Genomic DNA, 18,409 nt, shown 5'->3' with positions numbered 1-18,409 from the left:
AGGGGATTTAGCAGTTTAGTCAAACATTATTCTGAACAAGTGTACTGTTACATTGATCAAAATTAGAGTTCATTTCAGAGCTTTTGTGGCCTCTGGAGTTTTGGCGACACAAGTAAAATGTCTGCTGTGACTGATCGGTATCATCCAGCTTTGGTGAGCTTTAGTAACACTTCTGTTGGGGCAGCAAATTACTGAATTTGAGAAGAACAATAAGAAAGGAAAGGACTGGTCAATGCCAGTGATACATAACAAGCATGATCTGTTTGTCTGCACTAACAAAAGACTGCCACTGTTCTTAGACATTTATCTTTTCTCTAGAGTTCTCCACCTTTTAAAAACATTCACAAACTTACGAGCTTCCTGTCTCAGGTCTGACTCTGAAAGAATGACCCATGCATTTATCTCCAGCAGATTAGATTACTGTGATGCACTTTGACAGGGCTCATCAGAATGCTGCATCCAGGTGCTTAGTGGCAGTTTAAGAAAAAAGAATGTCACACCTGTACTGAAAACACGTCACTGGCTGCCGGAATGGAATAGATTAGATTTGCTGCTTGTTTACAAATTTAATTTCTCTCATGTTTTTAGTAGTTTGTACAGTAGTGTGTGTGTATGTGAGCTTTAATGGTGTCTCTAAGGTTACGTTATTGTGGAGAGTGGAGTGTCTATTTGTTTATTTCTATCTGATTAGTGTTTTCTATGGTTTCCTCTAAAGCCCATTGAGTCTCCCTCTGTATGAAATGTGAAATTCAAATAACATTAATACATGTTTTGGACGTCAGCACCCAACACATCCGCCCCTTAGAGATAATCACAGGTTTCATATTGTTCTTCTTTCTCTTGTGGTTTACACCTGATAACCAGTGAAGCTTTCACAGCGAGTGTGGCCTTCTGATTCACCCTGAGTGTGACAGTAGCTGCTTCCCATGAGTGGGTGAATAAAAGTTATTCATTATTCGTGTTTCAAAGCGGCACACTGCTGGTACGTCCGGCAGCTCCAACTAAACGTGTGTAAAATATTCAGAAAAGAACAGAAACGTGTTCGTTAGCACTTGTAATCGTTTATTTTGACACAAAATCCACAGTTTTTGTTGAATAAAAGCAGATGTCATTTTTCAACATGGCAGAAAAGAGCATCAATAAAAAAAAAACTCAAATGGAAGAAACCTAAAAACCCCACCATTTAAAAAAAAAAAAGCACCAAAACATGTGAAACCAAACATATATATATTTAGATGTATATCTAAAAATGTGAGAGCATGGCATTGTTTTTTACGTCAGAGTGCGCAATAGAAATCTCTAAGGTATACACCAGTATACAAAATCAACTTGATACACATGATGACAGAAAAATGTTTAGGTGTTTATATCGACACATATCATGTCAACGAATTCCAACGACACTCGACTTTGGCCTCATAATAAGCGACAATGATTCAACAGCACCACAACACGCGGCGGGCGATAACTCCCCCACACGTAGCACACTGAAGAGCTGCAGGTAGAATTGCACAAAGATACCCTCAAAGAACACCACATGTTGTAGTAATATTAATGGGAACTATTCCACACACGATCACGTACAGATACGGCTATAAATCCGGTGCTTCCCGGTCGCTGCAGGAGTAAGAAGGAGAAGTGTCACAAACAGCCTTGAGTTTTCCCGCCACAGCAGGTTTTTCATGTTTTGTCGGTTCCTTTGCAAACTAGTTCAGCCGAGAGTGTGGCCTCTCTGTGCGTTGTGTTGTTGTTGTTGTTTTTATTTCTTCCGCTCATCAGTTCTTGGCATTACAAAATAACGTCAGTACAAATATAGAGTAGATACTATCTCGACAAGGAAAAGTAAACAGTCCTTTGCAGTCAAAACTCAGCGAGGTAACAGTCTAGTATCAGGCCTTGGCCTTCACTGTGGAAACGGGGGGGAGGGTCGGGGTGTTTTCTCCGTTCACACTTAACCAACTCCACAGACACTGAACTCAGTTTGGCTTCTACGTGAAATCAGAGTCGGGGTAAAACTGGCTCCGGTTTGTGAATCTCGTGTTGCATTCAAGTCACAGAGCGGAATATGTGTTTTTCAAATGATCGTCGTAATGAAACTTTCAGAGTCATCAACTTTTCTGTTCTGCTTTGCATAAGTGTCCAGCGCAAAATAACAGATATGTGGATTTTTTTACACAACTTTATTTCCTACCTTGGATGTTTCCTACACAAACATTGGTTTTACCATGTATGACCTTGTTAGACCACGTAGGGCCAAAACACGTAGATTTAAAGATACTATACAAATTCATAAAAGCCAGTGAGTGTTGTGCACTACAAAACTACACAACAAAAACCAATATGAGTAATTATCACAATGTGTTTTTCTAGTATACATGATCTCTTAATTATACAGTACTTTTACTTTCATATACTGTTTGATTCAGCTTTACTTAATTCCGCCTTTTAGCTAAAGATAAAACTTAAAGCAGTAAATCAAAGACTATTTAGATCATTTGCATACAAGAATATTTTTAGGGTTTATGGAGCCATTTCCTTCAAATTAGTGTTTTAATTTCTTACCAAATACAATCGTTTTGCTCCTTAACATTACAGCCAACAGAATTACATTATTATTATTAATTTACATATAATGTCAGTGCCAGATAAAAGCATTATTTTTTTATGAAAGTAATAAATTACTCAGAAATATCGAAAACTAATTTTCAGTTAATGCCATACAAATAAAATAAGGGTTTAAGTTCTTGCTAACTTCTTCATCCTCAGGATTTTTTCTGAAACTCGCAGCTACTTCCAAAATACAAATGTGTGGCCATGTGACTCAAACGTAATGATCATCCATGAGAGACACAAACCAGGTCGAAGGTAAAACCGGACGATCTGAGTTCGCACTTGGGAGAAACCTTAAGCCAAAGGCATTTCAATAAAAGACCCCGCTGTGTTATGTACAATCGAGGGCCTCTGCCCGGCACAGCTCACGGATTCATAATGAAGAGGTAAATGTCTTTTTTCACAACAGTCCATTTCCTATCAACCAGCATTGACTAGAATAAGGAAAAAAGTGTGAACACTATTGCTAAATACTATTTTTGCAAGTCTCACGTGTACTGCGTATATTTTATAAAGAGACTGCCGTAAGCACTGCTAGAAAAAACGTTGGATGTACGACTACACACAATTTACAGAAAACACACACATTCACATAGCAGCATTAAAAACTACTGTATGCCGAACAGAAAGTCTATTTTCATCCAGGCACCATATACTTGGATCTTAAAAAACCCCTCTAGACTAATGAAAGTGAAAATTGTGTCCTTTCTTTGAGCTAAAGCTAAAAACATGGACAGCAGCCCAAAGGCTTTTCTGCTGATTTGTCACCTCTGTGAGTCACAAGAGCCTCGAACAGAGAAGATCCAGATGACAAACTGCAACACAACCTGCAACACAACCTACTTCCACTCCCTGGACACACATGATTTGTCTTTGACCAATAAAAGGTACCGCGGAGAAGAATTGCCGTTTCCCGCCCGCAGAACTACAAATGACTCGAAACCTTCAGGCAAGGCATCGTCCCACTGAGCCAAGGACACAACCGAGTGGCCTCGAACCATTGAGCTACGGAGACACCTAAGACAAACCACAGCCGGACAGACATGCTCCCCTCCTCTCTCTGACACTCGATCTATTCTCCAGGACATTTTGTACTGAGGATCAATCACAAGAGAACACGTGCTGCTCCTGCTAAGCAGCACTGAGACCAGCCCTCACGTCATCCCGGCACATACACAGAGCATCAATCAAAAGGTTTCACGCTCCGCCAACAGGCAGAGACGTGAGTGGCACACGCCGTGTGACTGGAATATCAACCGACCAGTGGTTTTATATACAAACCAGGACACGCCTAGAGAAAAACAGTCTCAGATTAGTCACAGCAGTTTTCAAAATAAAAGCCTCAAACTGGCGGCGACTGTAAACCCTCATTTCATGCTTTTACAACTTCAGTTTTTTTTTACCTCCGCCAATGACATCATGTTTTCTTCTGTGTTATGTTTTTTAATTAAGAGCATTACACAAAAACCACAGGATGGATTTCCATGAAAGGATTTTGTATGGATCAGGGAAGGAAACCATTACATTGTGGTGTGGATCAAGGATTTCTTTCCTCTTTCTTTAACACTTCTAAAAGTGTTTTTCATAGAGATCTTTATGTAAAAAAATCAGACATGTGATATAGAGTGCTAACATCTATGAAGATCTGGATAGCGAATCAAAATAAGTATTGGTAGGGGCTGATCTTTATTTAGTTACTGTACGTTAAGGTGTCAGAGGATGGATATTTTGCCAGTGTTTAATGTAAAAAGTTTGCAGAAAACCTTCTGTCTACATGGTGTATGAATCTGATCTCAATATGCATTTGGGTGATAAAGTGGCCAATGAGCTTTGGCGGAGGTATACGCTCTCAAAGACAAACATCACATTTCAAGTGTCGTCTCAAAGCCCACGTCTGCCACTTGGCGTCGCCTTTTCCAGACTCTTTCAGTCGAGCAACATGCGATAAAAAATCTCCAATATATATATATTTTAGTTTTTTGTTGCTGCAATACATTACCTTTTACATTCATGATCAGTGACGAGATTAGGCTTAAAGTTTCTGCCTATTTTAAAAACTCAACGTTCCCACTGCCCTGCGAAAAGAAGTGGCAACGGCCAAACAGGAACATGTTAGAACACGTTACATCCAAAGTCAAACAGTCTGGTAATTATGCTGAATATTCATGTAACAGTCTGAAACATCAAAGTATAATCATTGTAAAGCTTTGCCACCCATACATTTTAAAATCAATGTTTGCACCCTCTCATTCCTTAAGGGAACTACAGAAGACAAAACGTATAAAACACACACACACACACACACACACACACCTTGAATCAGTCACAATAGATGCCTTCGCTCATTATTTCCTCTGGTAAACAGAGGGAACAGGCTGGTGACAGTAAAAAGTCACCCGACAAGAAATAGAACATCTGGAATATTTTTGTGAACAATAATTGGGTTTTTTCAAAAAATCTGAAGCCAGTAGATTAAAAGATATAACTCCTGTTTTCCATCTGCCCTGTTCAAAATAACCTGTTCCACAATCTCCATCTTCTTTAAGAATGTTATTTATACAAATACAGTTACAGATTCTGATCAAATAGCATATAGAACATGGTATACTGCTATTCTACCACTGAAGACAGTGGTTCCAAACATGTATGAGCCCGTGAATCAAATTAATATTTTTTTGAGATCCATCTAACATTGCATAAGTCGATAAGTTGTGAGCAGCTCAAACCAAATATGGACTTTTGCTTCTCAGATTGTTTACGATCAGGAGAACATTGGAAAATTAGCACAGAATTCTGTATGGTCGAACGCGTTCTTCATTTTTCTTATAGGGTCAATCCTCGAGTCCCGACCCCACAGGTTGGGAACCACTGACTATATCACTGACAACAGCTAAAATGCTTTTTTTAGCAAGCAGAGAGATAAAAAAACTAAAGGGTAAAGGGATGTTGTCACTAAGCTACCTGTGAAAACTGATTTGGTTAGCATGTGGGGAAATGAAGGAGAAAGAGAATGAAACAACTCGTAAGCATTTCATCACTCTCGAGAAAAAGATCTGTTTTCTCCTAAACCACGAACCAAATCAACCAACTACAAAATACGACTTTCAGGTTCTCGTTGGAAATAAAACACAGAGACAACAGGCGGATCTATTCCTCTTCCTGTCTCTCGGCTCGTAAACCACTAAGACCTGCAAGACTTTCCTGAGGTGATTCAACTTTTCACCTGCAAGTCTGGATCTGTATTGAAGCCGTTCACCATAAACATCTCACTTTGTTCCACTGGTTTGAACTCACTGGCCGTCAGCCTACGAGGCCTCCACCGTCTTCTGGATGCCACGGGAGGAGGAGGAGACGCGGCCGCGCTGCCCGGCGCAGTCGTCCGAGAGAGGCGACCGCCCGCCGGCCCTCGCTCGGTGGGAACAGTCCAGGCTGTCGTGAAGCACATCCTCCCTCTCCTCCCCCTGCACAGCCTCTTCCCCTCCTTCACCCACATGCCCCTTCTGCAGTTCCTCTTCCTCCTGCTCCTCCCTCTTCACGCGGCAGCGACACACCTCGATGCCCGAGTCACCCGTCAGTCGTCTGTGCCGGAAGTGATCCTCCTCCTCGTCTTCCTCTTCGTCCTCCTCTTCTTCTAGCTTCTGCTCCCCTTTGCTGCTGCTACGTGTGAACGTGGCCACATGTGAGGAGATGAGCACCTGTTTGGGGGCAGACAGTGTGGGCCTGGGGGTCGGACCGTGAGGTGAAGCATCTTCTTCTTTCTCTCTCTGGACAGCCATGTTTCCAAGGGGGTCTGAGAGGATGAGAGGATGGACCTGACCAGGAGGGAGGGAAGACAACAGGGTGAGGGGAGAAAGCGCGAGGCGAGAGGGCTGTGATGGATGAGAGCGTAGAGGAAGGGAAAACGATGGACGCGAGTTTCCTTCACGGCCATTAGAGGAGCATCTCTGCACGGGTACGACGTCTGGAGCGGCCGCTGGTATAACATCAGGCTGAAGCTGCAGTGGAAGTGGCGGGGAGGGTGTGGACGGAAAGGTGGCGCCCCAGGCTTCGCTGGGTGTGGAGATGTGGCTGCTGCCGTACGTCTCGTCTGTCACCTGGAAGGAGAAGGAGGTGCTCGAGGGGGAGGTGAGGGAGCACGACTCGCAGGAGCAGCTGGTGTAGTTGTCAGAGCTCTGGGAGGACGTCATGCCGCTGGGGCCCGGGCCCAGGTAGGGAGGGCAGGGGTTGCGGTGGTGGGGGTGATAGGGGAAGGAGGAGCTGGGACCCCCCATGCTACCACCCTGCAGGGCGAAGACAGAGCTGTAAGGCGGAGGAGGGGTGCAGGGCTGTGCCGCCACCTCCTCGTAAGAGGGCAACTTGAAAGAAGCCAGAAAACCTGTGAGGAAAGAGACATCAGCTCAGATGTGGCGTCTGCTCCCACGTTTACTAGGATGACAGTGGTTTTCGAAATTGTGAACACACCATTACAAAAATACTAAAACCACTAATTTATACAAACAATTAAAGGGAAGATAAAATCTGATACAGCCTCTGAGCTGGATACCGCCATTGTTGTCCATAAACTTCACAAACACACTGACGAGCCAGATTGCACTGCTGCAGCAAATATTGACGAGAGCACTAAATGTAGCAAGGACACAAACTGACCAAATAAAAAAATAAAGAAATGACTCAAGTGTTTTAATAAATAAACAAATGCATAAATTAATAATAAAATAAATAAAATTTTGTACATTTCATTCTTCATTTCTTTTTACCTTCTTCAATGTTTTCCTACATTGACCTATTTATTTATTCATAAATTGATTGTCTTCTGTATTTCTACATGTATTCACTTTCTACATGTTTTTTGTATTTCTGTGTCTGTATGTTAATTAGGTATGTGGGCTTCTTAATTTTGCCATATTAATGTGTAATCCTCAGCTAAAAATAAATGATAATAATGTGATATCAACCAATCAACAGGAGCTATTGCCAGGGTAGCAACTAATAAAACCACTAAGTGTAGACGTATCTCAATGTAGATGTGGAAAACTGAACCTTCACAGTTGTTTTCAATGTATAAAAACACTGTATTTAACATAATTCAACCCCTCTGCATCATTTTAAACCTGTTTACACTGTGCATCCAACCCGTGTGTAGAGCTGCACTAACCACTGGGGAACATAAAGTGAACGTACTGAGGTCCAGCATTGAGGAAGGGTAGTTGCAGGCTCCGTTATAGGCGATCAGATTGATCTCTCTCTGTCTCTGCTGCTGCTGGATCCTCAGCTTGGCCCGGCGGTGGCGGAAAGCACAGAAACAGCTGAAGAGGATCAGCAACGTCCACAAGAGCCAGAACCCTGCAGAAAAAACAGGAAATGAACACAAACGTTCACCATGATGAAAAACAAACATGGTGGATTCTGCCTGTTATCTGAAGTACAGCTACTCGGGTTACACTCAGATAAAATACTTAAAACGGGTCATTAATAGCTGCTTTTATTTGATTATCATGGCTAGATGGTTTATTCATTATTAAAAAGAGATGATGAATAATTTGGGGGAAAAAATATAAAAATGTACATGAGTCAATATTGAAAATGTTAAACTATGTCATAATTATCTGTAAGTTTAAAGAGTGATTTTTGTCATTTTAAACTCTAAATGAAAAACTCTTGAAAATCAGCATTAGCATTATATCTATATATATTTATATTGCTACTGATGAAAATACATTACAATAGTAACAATCGTTATTATTATCCCAATATCAATGCAAGTATATTCTTATTCTTTACTGAATCGGTACATTTACAGTGTTGTGTCAAACTTCAAGTTTCAAAGTCAAATTATCATAAAAATGCTTATTGTTACTTTAACATTTAAATGTGTATGGAAAGATAAGGCCTAAAAAAGCTTTATCAAAAATGTTATAATGCAATGATCACAATGTCAAATATATAAATTGTCATTCAATAGCAGTGTATATCTTTTTGAAACTTTAATGTGAGTGTATTTTAATATTTAATCTCAATATTTGGTTTTGCAAGTGAGATGTTTGGGCTGAATGGATGAAGGTTTTCTGACCGTTTCTTTTACCAAGAGTGAACGTGTGAATGATTGTATTAAGAAAGAGTAGCTCATCTACAAATTGTGGTCGGACACGTTCTGCCAATAGAGCAGAAATCCAACCACAGGCTGTTCTGTTAATATGTGAAAGCAATGAACGCAAACATCAGAATTTTACACAGCAGTGTGAGCTGGTCAGTGACACAGAGGAACAGAGGTCAGGTAGACTCACACCAGAGTTCATAATAGTAGGTACAGCAGCCTGTCTCTCCGCAGCAGTGTCCCGTCTCACACAGGTAGCCTGGACTGCTGTTGACTCCAGGACAGTACTTTGGGCTGACTACAGGCCGGCTACCAGAACCCCTGTGTGGCTTCACCACCTGGTGGACAAAACACAGCATCACACCGTCACCACAGTGGAAAATAAAGGCACAGCACAAGGACAGTCCAGATGGTTGCTTGGCATTGCTATGATTTCCCCCATTCGTTCTCAACCTTTACCACATAACTCAAGGTCCAGTGACTTTTTATTAAACATTTCATCTCCATATCATAGTTGTTGAATTAGCTATAATTTTGCATATTTACATATTAAATATATATTAAGATTCATTTGGAGTTGTATTAGCATTCATTTAATTGAACCAATATTCACCCCCTGCAACATTCAATAGAATGTCTGCTGTGAGCCTGAAACTGTACCAAAGGCGTTTAGTAGCAGAGCCAATCGTCTTAAGAAGAAATATCTGGGTTTTGGGTTATTACCTCATTACATCATCACTTTCCTTTGCTCTCAGCCTCTCTTTGAAACATTTGGTTTTAGCTACCGTTCCTTTAGGGGACTGCTTCAGATAAAGCCCACTCTGCTGGGATTGGTCAACCAATTCCTGCACCTCTTTCTTTACCTGTCTTTGTTTGGGGCAGTGGCAGACTATAGCTGCTGGGGGGTGCATTCTGCAAATGTGAGGCATCATGACATCACAATGATGCATTAGCGTTTCAGGAGCAGTGTTTTCAACAGGGGTGGGGGGGACTTTGGGTTTTTTAACTTTTAAAATCGGTTACTTTAACCAAAAAACTAAAATAAGAAAAACTGAAAAAAAAAAAAAAATGTGTCTCCTTTAAAGACGGTAAATGCTTTGCATAGGGTGATAACTCACTATAAACAAATTCTTTCATGTGAATCCATGGCTCACCAAACAAATATTGATCAGAGCGGCTTTAAGAATGTGTTATAAAATGACTATATTCTACAGCAGCTACGGGTCAAGGCTGAATGAGGCTGAACAAAGCTCCCACCTTATTCACTGTGCGCGTGTTGGTTTCCTTCTGAGAAACAGCCACCTAAAATGAGAGATAAGAAACATCCCTGTGAATTTAACACTTACATCTCAGTCGTAAGCGTGCCACTGTGAAGGACACGAGCCAGCGAGGGACTTAACCCAGACATTAGATGTATAACGTTCGACACATCGTTATTATATATGTTCAGGGAAAAGACGTGTGTCGATGAGCTCAGGCGGAATCATAATTATAACTCGCAGTAATAATGCAGCAGGAGGAGGTTTTCTAGATCGGCTGTGTACATAGTAACCACACAAGAAACTCTGAAGTGCCAACAGATGATCATGCATCGCCATGGCAACCACCACGGTTACGCTGGGAGGCTTTTTTTTCACACATGTTGACAATGTGTGATTTCATCTAGTGGTGTGAGGCGTGTGTAGTGGTGGCTTGAAGGTCGAGCTCAGTACCGTGGCAGCTTCGGTTCCGTCCAGCCCCTGCAGGGACATGGTCATCTGGAAGAGACGGAGACACGCACCGGTTAAGATGGAGAAATGAGACCATGTAAATTCATTTTAATCAAGCATGACCCCCAAAAAAAAGTCCACTAAATTATTAGTTTCCAGTCTGGAGACGCTGGCTGCCACCCACCCACACACCCACACACCCACGTACACACACACACTTGTGGCCCTTCAAGGGGGATGAGAAGGTCAATGGCTTTTTAATGTGACCTATGTCTCCTCTGAGTGTTGAGGAACCACAGAGAGGACAGCAGCTCCCAGACACACCTCAACAATCTTTTATATTTCTCTGTCTCTTTCCTTTTGTCTTGAAATGTATTACATTTTTTTTGTTAATCAACTAATCAACATCCTGCAGCATCCTGGTTTTTATAAAACTCCCCATTAGTGAATGATCATATAAGTGTGTGTCTCTAAATACTACCTGCAGTGATAATGAATACCACTGTTGCATGTTTGTGCTACGCCTCTTTAAATACCATGCCGGCCCACTGGGAGTAAAAGAAAAAAATGTGTGTGTGTGTGTGCTGCTAGATGAGGGGCCACTGTTGAGAAAACTATGGGGGAGACAATGGGGGCCCACTACCTTGTTTTATACCAGGCCTATAGTCATGTTTTGTGTGTGTGTGTGTGTGTGTGTGTGTGTGTGTGTGTGTGTGTGTGTGTGTGTGTGTGTGTGTGTGTGTGTGTGTGTGTGTATGTGTGTGTGTCACAGTACCAAGTGACAATATGCCACATTTCAGCAAGCAAATATCTACACACTCTGCTCTGAGGCTGCACATCCTATCCACTGATCACTACTGCAAAGCCTCTGACTCCCTGTGTGCAGGATGAGTCTTGCTACACAATTTTGTGTAGAAAATTGCACAAAACAACTTTACATGACAATTTGGTGGAGGAGCAACGTCCAATCAAGGAAAAACAGGCTCCAAAAACGCGGCTGGCACTGCAGCCAGCAGAGCTCGGGACAGACACTGCCAAATACTGGTCTGATGGCAGGCGGCACTATATGTGAGAACACATATTCTTCACTGCTAATAAGGACGGGTACATTTTTTAAACGACCGTGAACATAATATTCAATAAAGTAGGTTTTATAACAGAATCTCTCTCATCGAAGAAGCAGCAGCTTTCAGTAGTTGACAGTGACTAATTGTTTTTGATTTAGCACCATTTCATGTTTTTTATTTTAAATCTTTTAAGGCCCAACAGTTCCCTTAAGAGACCACATGTAAATTCACTAGATACATATTATTAGGATCTGCACTAAACTGCACACACTCATAAATATCAGTCCCCTAAACATGTTTTACATCAAGATCCATGAATTGTTCTGTGAGAAAAACATCCTTCCACCCAGTTTCATGGAAATCCATTCTGTAGTGTTTGTGTAATTCTGCTAAACACCAGCCAAACTAATGCCAATGAAAAACATAACCTTAAATAAGAAATCCTGTCAACTGGGTCCCTGACATGTGCAGAACACGAGATAAAAGCTCAAGAGATGAAACAAACCATCAAACAAAACCTTGGGTACTTCAACACCGAGCTTCTATGCTGTTACGAAAGTCAAAGTCATGAGAGGACATATTCAGGCGTCAATGTCGAGCCGAGTTCCTGTGGTGAGCCCACCGCACTGAGCTGAGTACATACACGAGTGTCAGGAGATCATTCGGGCTTCCCCAGAGACCACCGACTAACCACCAATGATTTCCACCTCTGAGGTCCCACAGGTCTCGACTGCAGCTAGTGTCACGAAAGGGAAACGTGAGAGAGGCTGACAGGATGTCTGTGTCAAATTCTGTAAACTGCCACAGTAACAGTATTTAGTGAAATGTCACCATCTGGATGTTAGAGGGAGGGAAGGGACCGCCGGCACAGAAAACAAAATTTGCTGTGATGAAGTCAAGTTAATGTCTGAGGATGTTAAACCATAAAACTGTGGTGTATATTTTTATGAAGGTGAGGTTAAGGTCTCACGCTTTAATGCTCATCGTGTGGATCAAGGTGAGACCCCCTTTCACTGTGACCCCGTTCAGAAGTGGTGGATTCACAAGTGGTCAGCACCAGGAACAGGTCCCACGCAGCCTAATGGACAGTAAAGCGTCCTGAGATCAGATCAGAGGTGGTCCGGGACACATGTGGACACATCCTTTCCGCTGTGTGAAACCCAATGTGTCCTGAGGACCACCCACCCAGCGCGCTTCCTCTGACCCGCTCCAGTTTTACATGGAATCTCATTGTGCATATGTGGATTTGATCACTGACCACAACGTAATGATTGACAGTGACCCCGTTCACATCTGGTATGAACATCTGTCCTGAGAGATCCGATCACAATTGACCAGCGCTAAATATATCACTTCCCCGCTCTACATGCAAATAAACACGTATGCCATTTGTGATAGTTAAGACCAAATGATGTTGTTTTGACCAGGTCAGAGTTTACAGATGTGTTCGATGTTTGTGTGTGTGTGTGTGTCGGTGTGTGTGTGAGAGAGAGAGAGAGAGAGAGAGAGAGAGAAGTCAGGAGGCGCTGAAAAAAAAAAGGTGATATTTTGGCAATGACCACAAACTAATCAGTGTATGGGGGTCGATGAGAGTGAAAGAGGTTCAGTTCATAGTAAAACCTCTAGCAGGTCAGGGATAGGGTTAGGGTCAGCAGACTGGGCGGTCCTTCATTTGTGGGTCCAGGACACATCTGGCCTGGTGTGATCGGATCGCTATCAGACCTGAGGGAATTCACACCTGTACTTCAGGTCCACTTGTGACTGGATCACAAAGAACACATGTTTACCAGGCGTGTACGGGGTCAGTGTCAGACCACATCTGGAGGAGGTCTGGGCCTCCATGTGGCCACCTGTGTTTCTACGCTTCTCAGTGTCCATGTGTTTAGTTGTGTGTGGTCACTCTATCAACACTGAGCAACAGTTTAATGTGGTGCATTCACACATGTATTTAATGAAGGTATCACTCAGGAAGGATGTTATTACCAGGGTGTGAACAGGGCCTCCGACAACATGAGAACCAACTTCTTTAACATCTCTTAATTTCTAAATCGGCCACGCTCAAAGCAAAAGTGAAATTGAATTGAGGAACAAACTGATATTTCCATGGAAGCAACTAAATATTTTTGTTGTGGTTCAATTATATTATATTTGTGGATCGATCTGTTTTTCTCTGATTATACACTATTATTCTCTGTAGTAATATGTTGAACATTTATCCCTGACTTTTAAATCCTTATACTTAGATTGTATTTATATAGTCTAATATTGTACTTTATTGAGCCAAAGGAGCCAATCCAATACAATTTCATGTGAGACTCAGTTTTGATTCTTGAGAGAGTCAGTTTGTTTTGAGTCTGCATGTGGAATAATTCAGTTTTTGACAATGTTTCACAATCACGTCCAGCCTTCGCCTGTGGTCTACCTTCACCCAGTGCATTCAGCTGACTGGAACCATGAGGAGACCCGCTCAACCCAAACCTCTGCCCTGAACCAAAACCAAAACCATCACACCATGACAGCACCATCATCATTCTAAATCACTTTCTCATTCGTGTCCTGCACAGTGAGTCCCTCTTACTGGGGGGAACCTTAACAGTGGCCTATAATTAGCTGTTGTTCCATTGACCCCACCATCACAGACTCTCTTTCTTTCCACTGACTATGAGCAAACAAATGTCTGACTTCACTCAACACCAACCATTTCACTGCAGTGGAGCAAATATGCCACTGTGGCCCTGAGACATGAGCCAACAGAAGAAGAGATGGAGGAAGGAAAAGAGAATCCAACAACAACAACAACAACAACAACAACAACAACAGGCAGGAGATGAGAAGCATGTTGCTCTGCAGAGTCACTGAAGCCCAGCTGTTGACAGCAGTGTATGTGTGCGTGTGTGCGTGGTGGTGTGTGTGTGTGCGTGTGTGTGTGTAGGTTTTACCTCCTCAGCCTTCAGCCCGAGGCAGAATGTCAACTTATTCTCAGGATCCATGTCTGGAGCTGAAAACCGAGCCGAGCAGAGGAAATAGAGCCGCAGAGGTGGGACGTTTCTCGGTTAGACCCCCATCACCGCACCGCTGTCCCACTCCACCACAGACACGGCGGCCTCTCCCTCCGCCATTCCCCCGGACAGACGCATGCACCGACGGACTGACGGACGGAGGGATGCCCCCCCCTCTCCAGGTGTGAGTCTCGGGGACGGGGCGGCGTGCTGTCACGCTGCAGACGGTCGGGTGGTGGAGGCGAGGCGCTGTAGTGGGATGTGGAGGTTTCACGCGTTGTTTTCACTGGGAGGCTGGAGCTGGGCATGATGTCATGCTTCTCCAACCCACTAACGACTTGTACGGCAGCGCTGCGGCTTTGATTGGCCGGAGCTCCCAGCAACAGCCGCTCAGAGGCCGCCTCAGCCAAGGACCTCAGCCGGGCCCAGTCCACACACACTGGTGCTCTGACCCCCAGGACCACCGCTGGACCACTGGACCACTGAGCCACTGGGCCACTGAGCCCCTAAGCCACTGTACACACACGTGTTTCTGACATTGTACTGACACATGATTACAACCATGATGTGTACATTGTGAACAGTTTGCATAGTGAGATATTCTATTAGAAACACAAAGTTGACCTATACTACAAGTTATAGTATTATTATACAATAATAATAATAATAATAATTGTAGTAGTAGTATTAATTTACATTATGAAGAATTCTATCCCCACAGTGTTGAATTACAGTTCATCATATTTCACTTTTATTTTGAATCAGCTGCAGGTTCTTACTATATTTAACAAGCTACCACATTCATCAGGAATTAGCTCTGAGCGATAGAGCAAATATACATTTTCAAAAGTAATTTGTATTATTATTATCATATTTGTTCATTTATATTGTGTAGAATTGTGTCCCCCACAGTGTCTTGACAGTCAGTGTCTTCTTGTCGTGAACCACTGGTCTGTTTGAGTCTGGTCACATTTTGTTTTAACATAAACATCTTGTTTATTTTTTATAGATATGTCAAAATTTAATACCATACGATACTACATTTGAAATACACCAGGGAAAAAATAAAAGTGAAGTAAAATCAACAGTTCTTTAAAGTGTATCCAGAAGTTACGGTATAGGTGAAATACTTTTTTCAGTAGTATCACGTAGTTGCATATCATAGCGTAGCACATAAACCCAATGACAGGTTATACCTAAATATTCACAAGAGGGCAGCAGAGTACACAATGTCGCTTTTGAATGATGTTTGTCTGCATGTGAAGTAAAATCACATGCAAAAGTGTGTGTGTGTGTGTGTGTGTGTGTGTGTGTGTGTGTGTGTGTGTGTGTGTGTGATTCTATATTCGGACAAAAATAGATTTTATCCTGTGAGAAATAAGAGGTGAAAAAGCTGCTTCTCTTTTTAAATATTGGATACTGCATTTATGTCTATATATGTTTAAAACAGTATAATCATATAAGTAGCCCCCACCTCAGTTAAATAATACACTCTGAGTTACTGTAATTTTCTCAGGCATTGTAGAGAAGTTGTTTGGTCAGCTGCCTTGCTTCCCCGGACCACATGGCCACACACATGTACACGCAGACCCGCACACAAGAGCAACAAACACTATTCAAAGGGTCACAGGAAGTTGTATCTGCGAAGTTTCATTTACTATTAATAAATACACCATGCTGTGGTACATGGACAAATGTGTGTTTTGTACGTTTTGTTTTTCCACGATTTCTTGCAGAGCTGCTGGGAATCAAGCGTCCACGTCGACTACCATGAGGCAAATATGAGACTGTCATATTATTTGGAAGCAACTCAAAATGAAACTCAAGTGTCGAGAGACATGTGATTTACCCTGTGCAATTATTACTCATGCTGATTACCTCACAGCTCCATGATCTGAAGAATTTGTGGCTTGCACACAGTGCGACCCGGCATGAACCAAGTGAGATGTGGCCGTGGAGCACGTCTCTCTTCCTTATCTCATGTCAGAGTCACCAACCTCTCTCTGTCTACGCACACAGGGAGTAGCTGCTGTGCAAAGCAGGAACACAAGCACACAAACACGTGATGATATAACAGGTCCTTTTCTTTCAGGAAAGGTATTTTTTCCCAAAGGGAGCAGGGTATTTTTCCTTGGATGAGCAGTTTCCTTCACACGGATTCAAAGTTTTTATTCAAACAGCAACAGTTTTAAAGTGACAGTTTAATAGAGATTTGGATCAATATTTGTTTTGCACTGAACCAGCTGACACATGTGATGTCTAAAAGGCTCGGTTACAACCACCAAACCATTGCTTGGCACAGTGTGTTCTATTAGCTCCGCCGAGGAGGTTGTGTTTCTGTTGGTTGTCTGTTAGTTAGCAGGGTTATGCAAGAAATACTGGACTGATTATCACAAAACTCGGATGGAAGGATGTGGTGTGGGTCAAAAAGGAATCCAGTAAATGTCGGTGTCGATCCAAGTCGGATCAATTCATAATTTTTGGGTGGCTTAAAAATGACAAGATAGTGATTTCATGGAAGAATAATTCATGGATCCTAAAAGGCACCAGGCATGTTTGAGGGACTGATATGTGTGTGTGTGCAATTTGGTGCAGATCAAAATGAAAAAATTTGGATCTAGTGAATTTAAATGAGTGGACTGGTGAGCCTTTGTGGAGGTTCTACTTTGGCTGTGAGGTTTTCTTATGATGTTGTTATATCACCCTGCATAATGTTATCTCTTATTAACCTGTAAATGTAAAATATATTTCATTATCCACTGAAATACACATTCATGAATTTACCATTTTTATTCCAAACAGCATGAATATCAAGCGCATGTGCAGAAGTTTCCAGTGTGATAGCTACACTCATGTGCCTTCCTGTTATTTTGTGAGAGTCTACATGCATCCGAGGCCCAAACAAAAGAGTTCACTCTGCAGACAGACACATGGAGGTTGTACATGACACTGAGGAATGCCTCCTGTGCTTTCAGTGGTTGCTTTGTTGTTTTAAAACCTGCCCGTCAACTGACAAGTCACACGTCACGACGCTGACGTTACTCTGGAACGCACGTATGTATAAAAACACATGTTGTGCCACTTTAAACTTCCTTTTTCTTATAATGTCCACAAAGAAACCAACAGAGCTGAATAACTCGTCAGTGCCTGGAAATTGTAAAGTGGTCAGGTGCTGCAAAAAAAACACAAAAAAAAAAACATGCATCTGTCTGCACTTACCACATCGTCAAGTCACATCCTGTGCCTCAAGGACATGTGACATTTGAAAATGCCACTATAAGTGACAGCCCGCTGCACAATGCCTCCCCGGCAGGAGGGAGAGAGGAATTCCATATTCTTTACATTATTACAGGCCATTTTTCCAGAGTAATGACCTCGCACTGAGCACGTTAAATTACATCCTTTCTGTTTGTCTTTTGCTCAGCATGTGCCTTTGATAACATGTGCACATCTCCCTGGGCTCTTTCTCAAGGCCCCGCTTTGCACCGCGCTGGACTTGTTATTCCAAACCGTGCAATGGCTCCGTATTTACAGATACGTGCAACGAGAGATAAAACACAATTCCTGCTCAAGTTCAACAATGTGGCCGTCGGCACATTTTCTGTCTGCTCGGGTGTTTTCAGACAAACACCACTGGAAAAATCAGACACGGTTAGAGAACACATATCTATGAGTTTGTGGAATTTGGTGCAGTTTGATTGATTTTGAGGGGCTCCACCGAGTGCCATTGTGAGACTTATAACTTAAGGTTACTTTACTCTACAGTGAGCAGTAACATTTTCGTCATAGTGTTTTATGTCTTCCATGTTGCGTACATCTCACCCTGAGGATTTTGTAAAAAAAAAAAAAAAAAAAAGTCATTTAAGTACACTGTAAAAAGTGACTGTTTTCAGGCTCAGCGTGACTGTTTTGTTTAGGGTTGTTGCCTGC

The 18,409-nt window shown here is 42.3% G+C and overlaps 1 protein-coding gene across 2 annotated transcripts; it reads right to left on the bottom strand.

Annotated features, from left to right (window-relative positions):
* Positions 1–4,563: 4,563 nt before the first annotated feature.
* LOC128437016 (proline-, glutamic acid- and leucine-rich protein 1) lies at positions 4,564–16,979 on the bottom strand. 2 transcript variants are annotated; one of them, XM_053418987.1, is made up of 6 exons: positions 16,358–16,979; positions 10,417–10,461; positions 9,962–10,006; positions 8,895–9,042; positions 7,792–7,953; positions 4,564–6,985 (listed from the first exon to the last, which is right to left on the bottom strand). In XM_053418987.1, the coding sequence occupies exons 2-6, from the start codon at positions 10,459–10,461 to the stop codon at positions 5,916–5,918; spliced, it is 1,470 nt and encodes a 489-aa protein (XP_053274962.1). In that variant the 5' UTR covers positions 16,358–16,979; the 3' UTR covers positions 4,564–5,915. The 2 variants fall into 2 exon arrangements, with proteins under 2 accessions (XP_053274962.1, XP_053274961.1); XM_053418986.1 differs by lacking the exon at positions 16,358–16,979 and adding an exon at positions 14,420–14,711.
* Between the last annotated feature and the right edge of the window lie 1,430 nt (positions 16,980–18,409).

This window comes from Pleuronectes platessa, chromosome 3 (genome assembly GCF_947347685.1).
Source record: "Pleuronectes platessa chromosome 3, fPlePla1.1, whole genome shotgun sequence".
Taxonomy (NCBI): domain Eukaryota; kingdom Metazoa; phylum Chordata; class Actinopteri; order Pleuronectiformes; family Pleuronectidae; genus Pleuronectes; species Pleuronectes platessa.
Note: the sequence above shows the minus strand (reverse complement) of the source record. Positions and strands in the feature narration are given on the sequence as shown.

Excerpts from the sequence above, each read along its gene's own strand:
- LOC128437016 (XM_053418986.1), bottom strand. The coding sequence starts at position 14,470 with ATGGATCCTGAGAATAAGTTGACATTCTGCCTCGGGCTGAAGGCTGAG. Across the intron at positions 10,462-14,419 it reads TCGGGCTGAAGGCTGAGGAG|ATGACCATGTCCCTGCAGGG; the intron begins GTAAAACCTACA and ends CGTCTCTTCCAG. Across the intron at positions 7,954-8,894 it reads CTACTATTATGAACTCTGGT|GGTTCTGGCTCTTGTGGACG; the intron begins GTGAGTCTACCT and ends TTTTTTCTGCAG.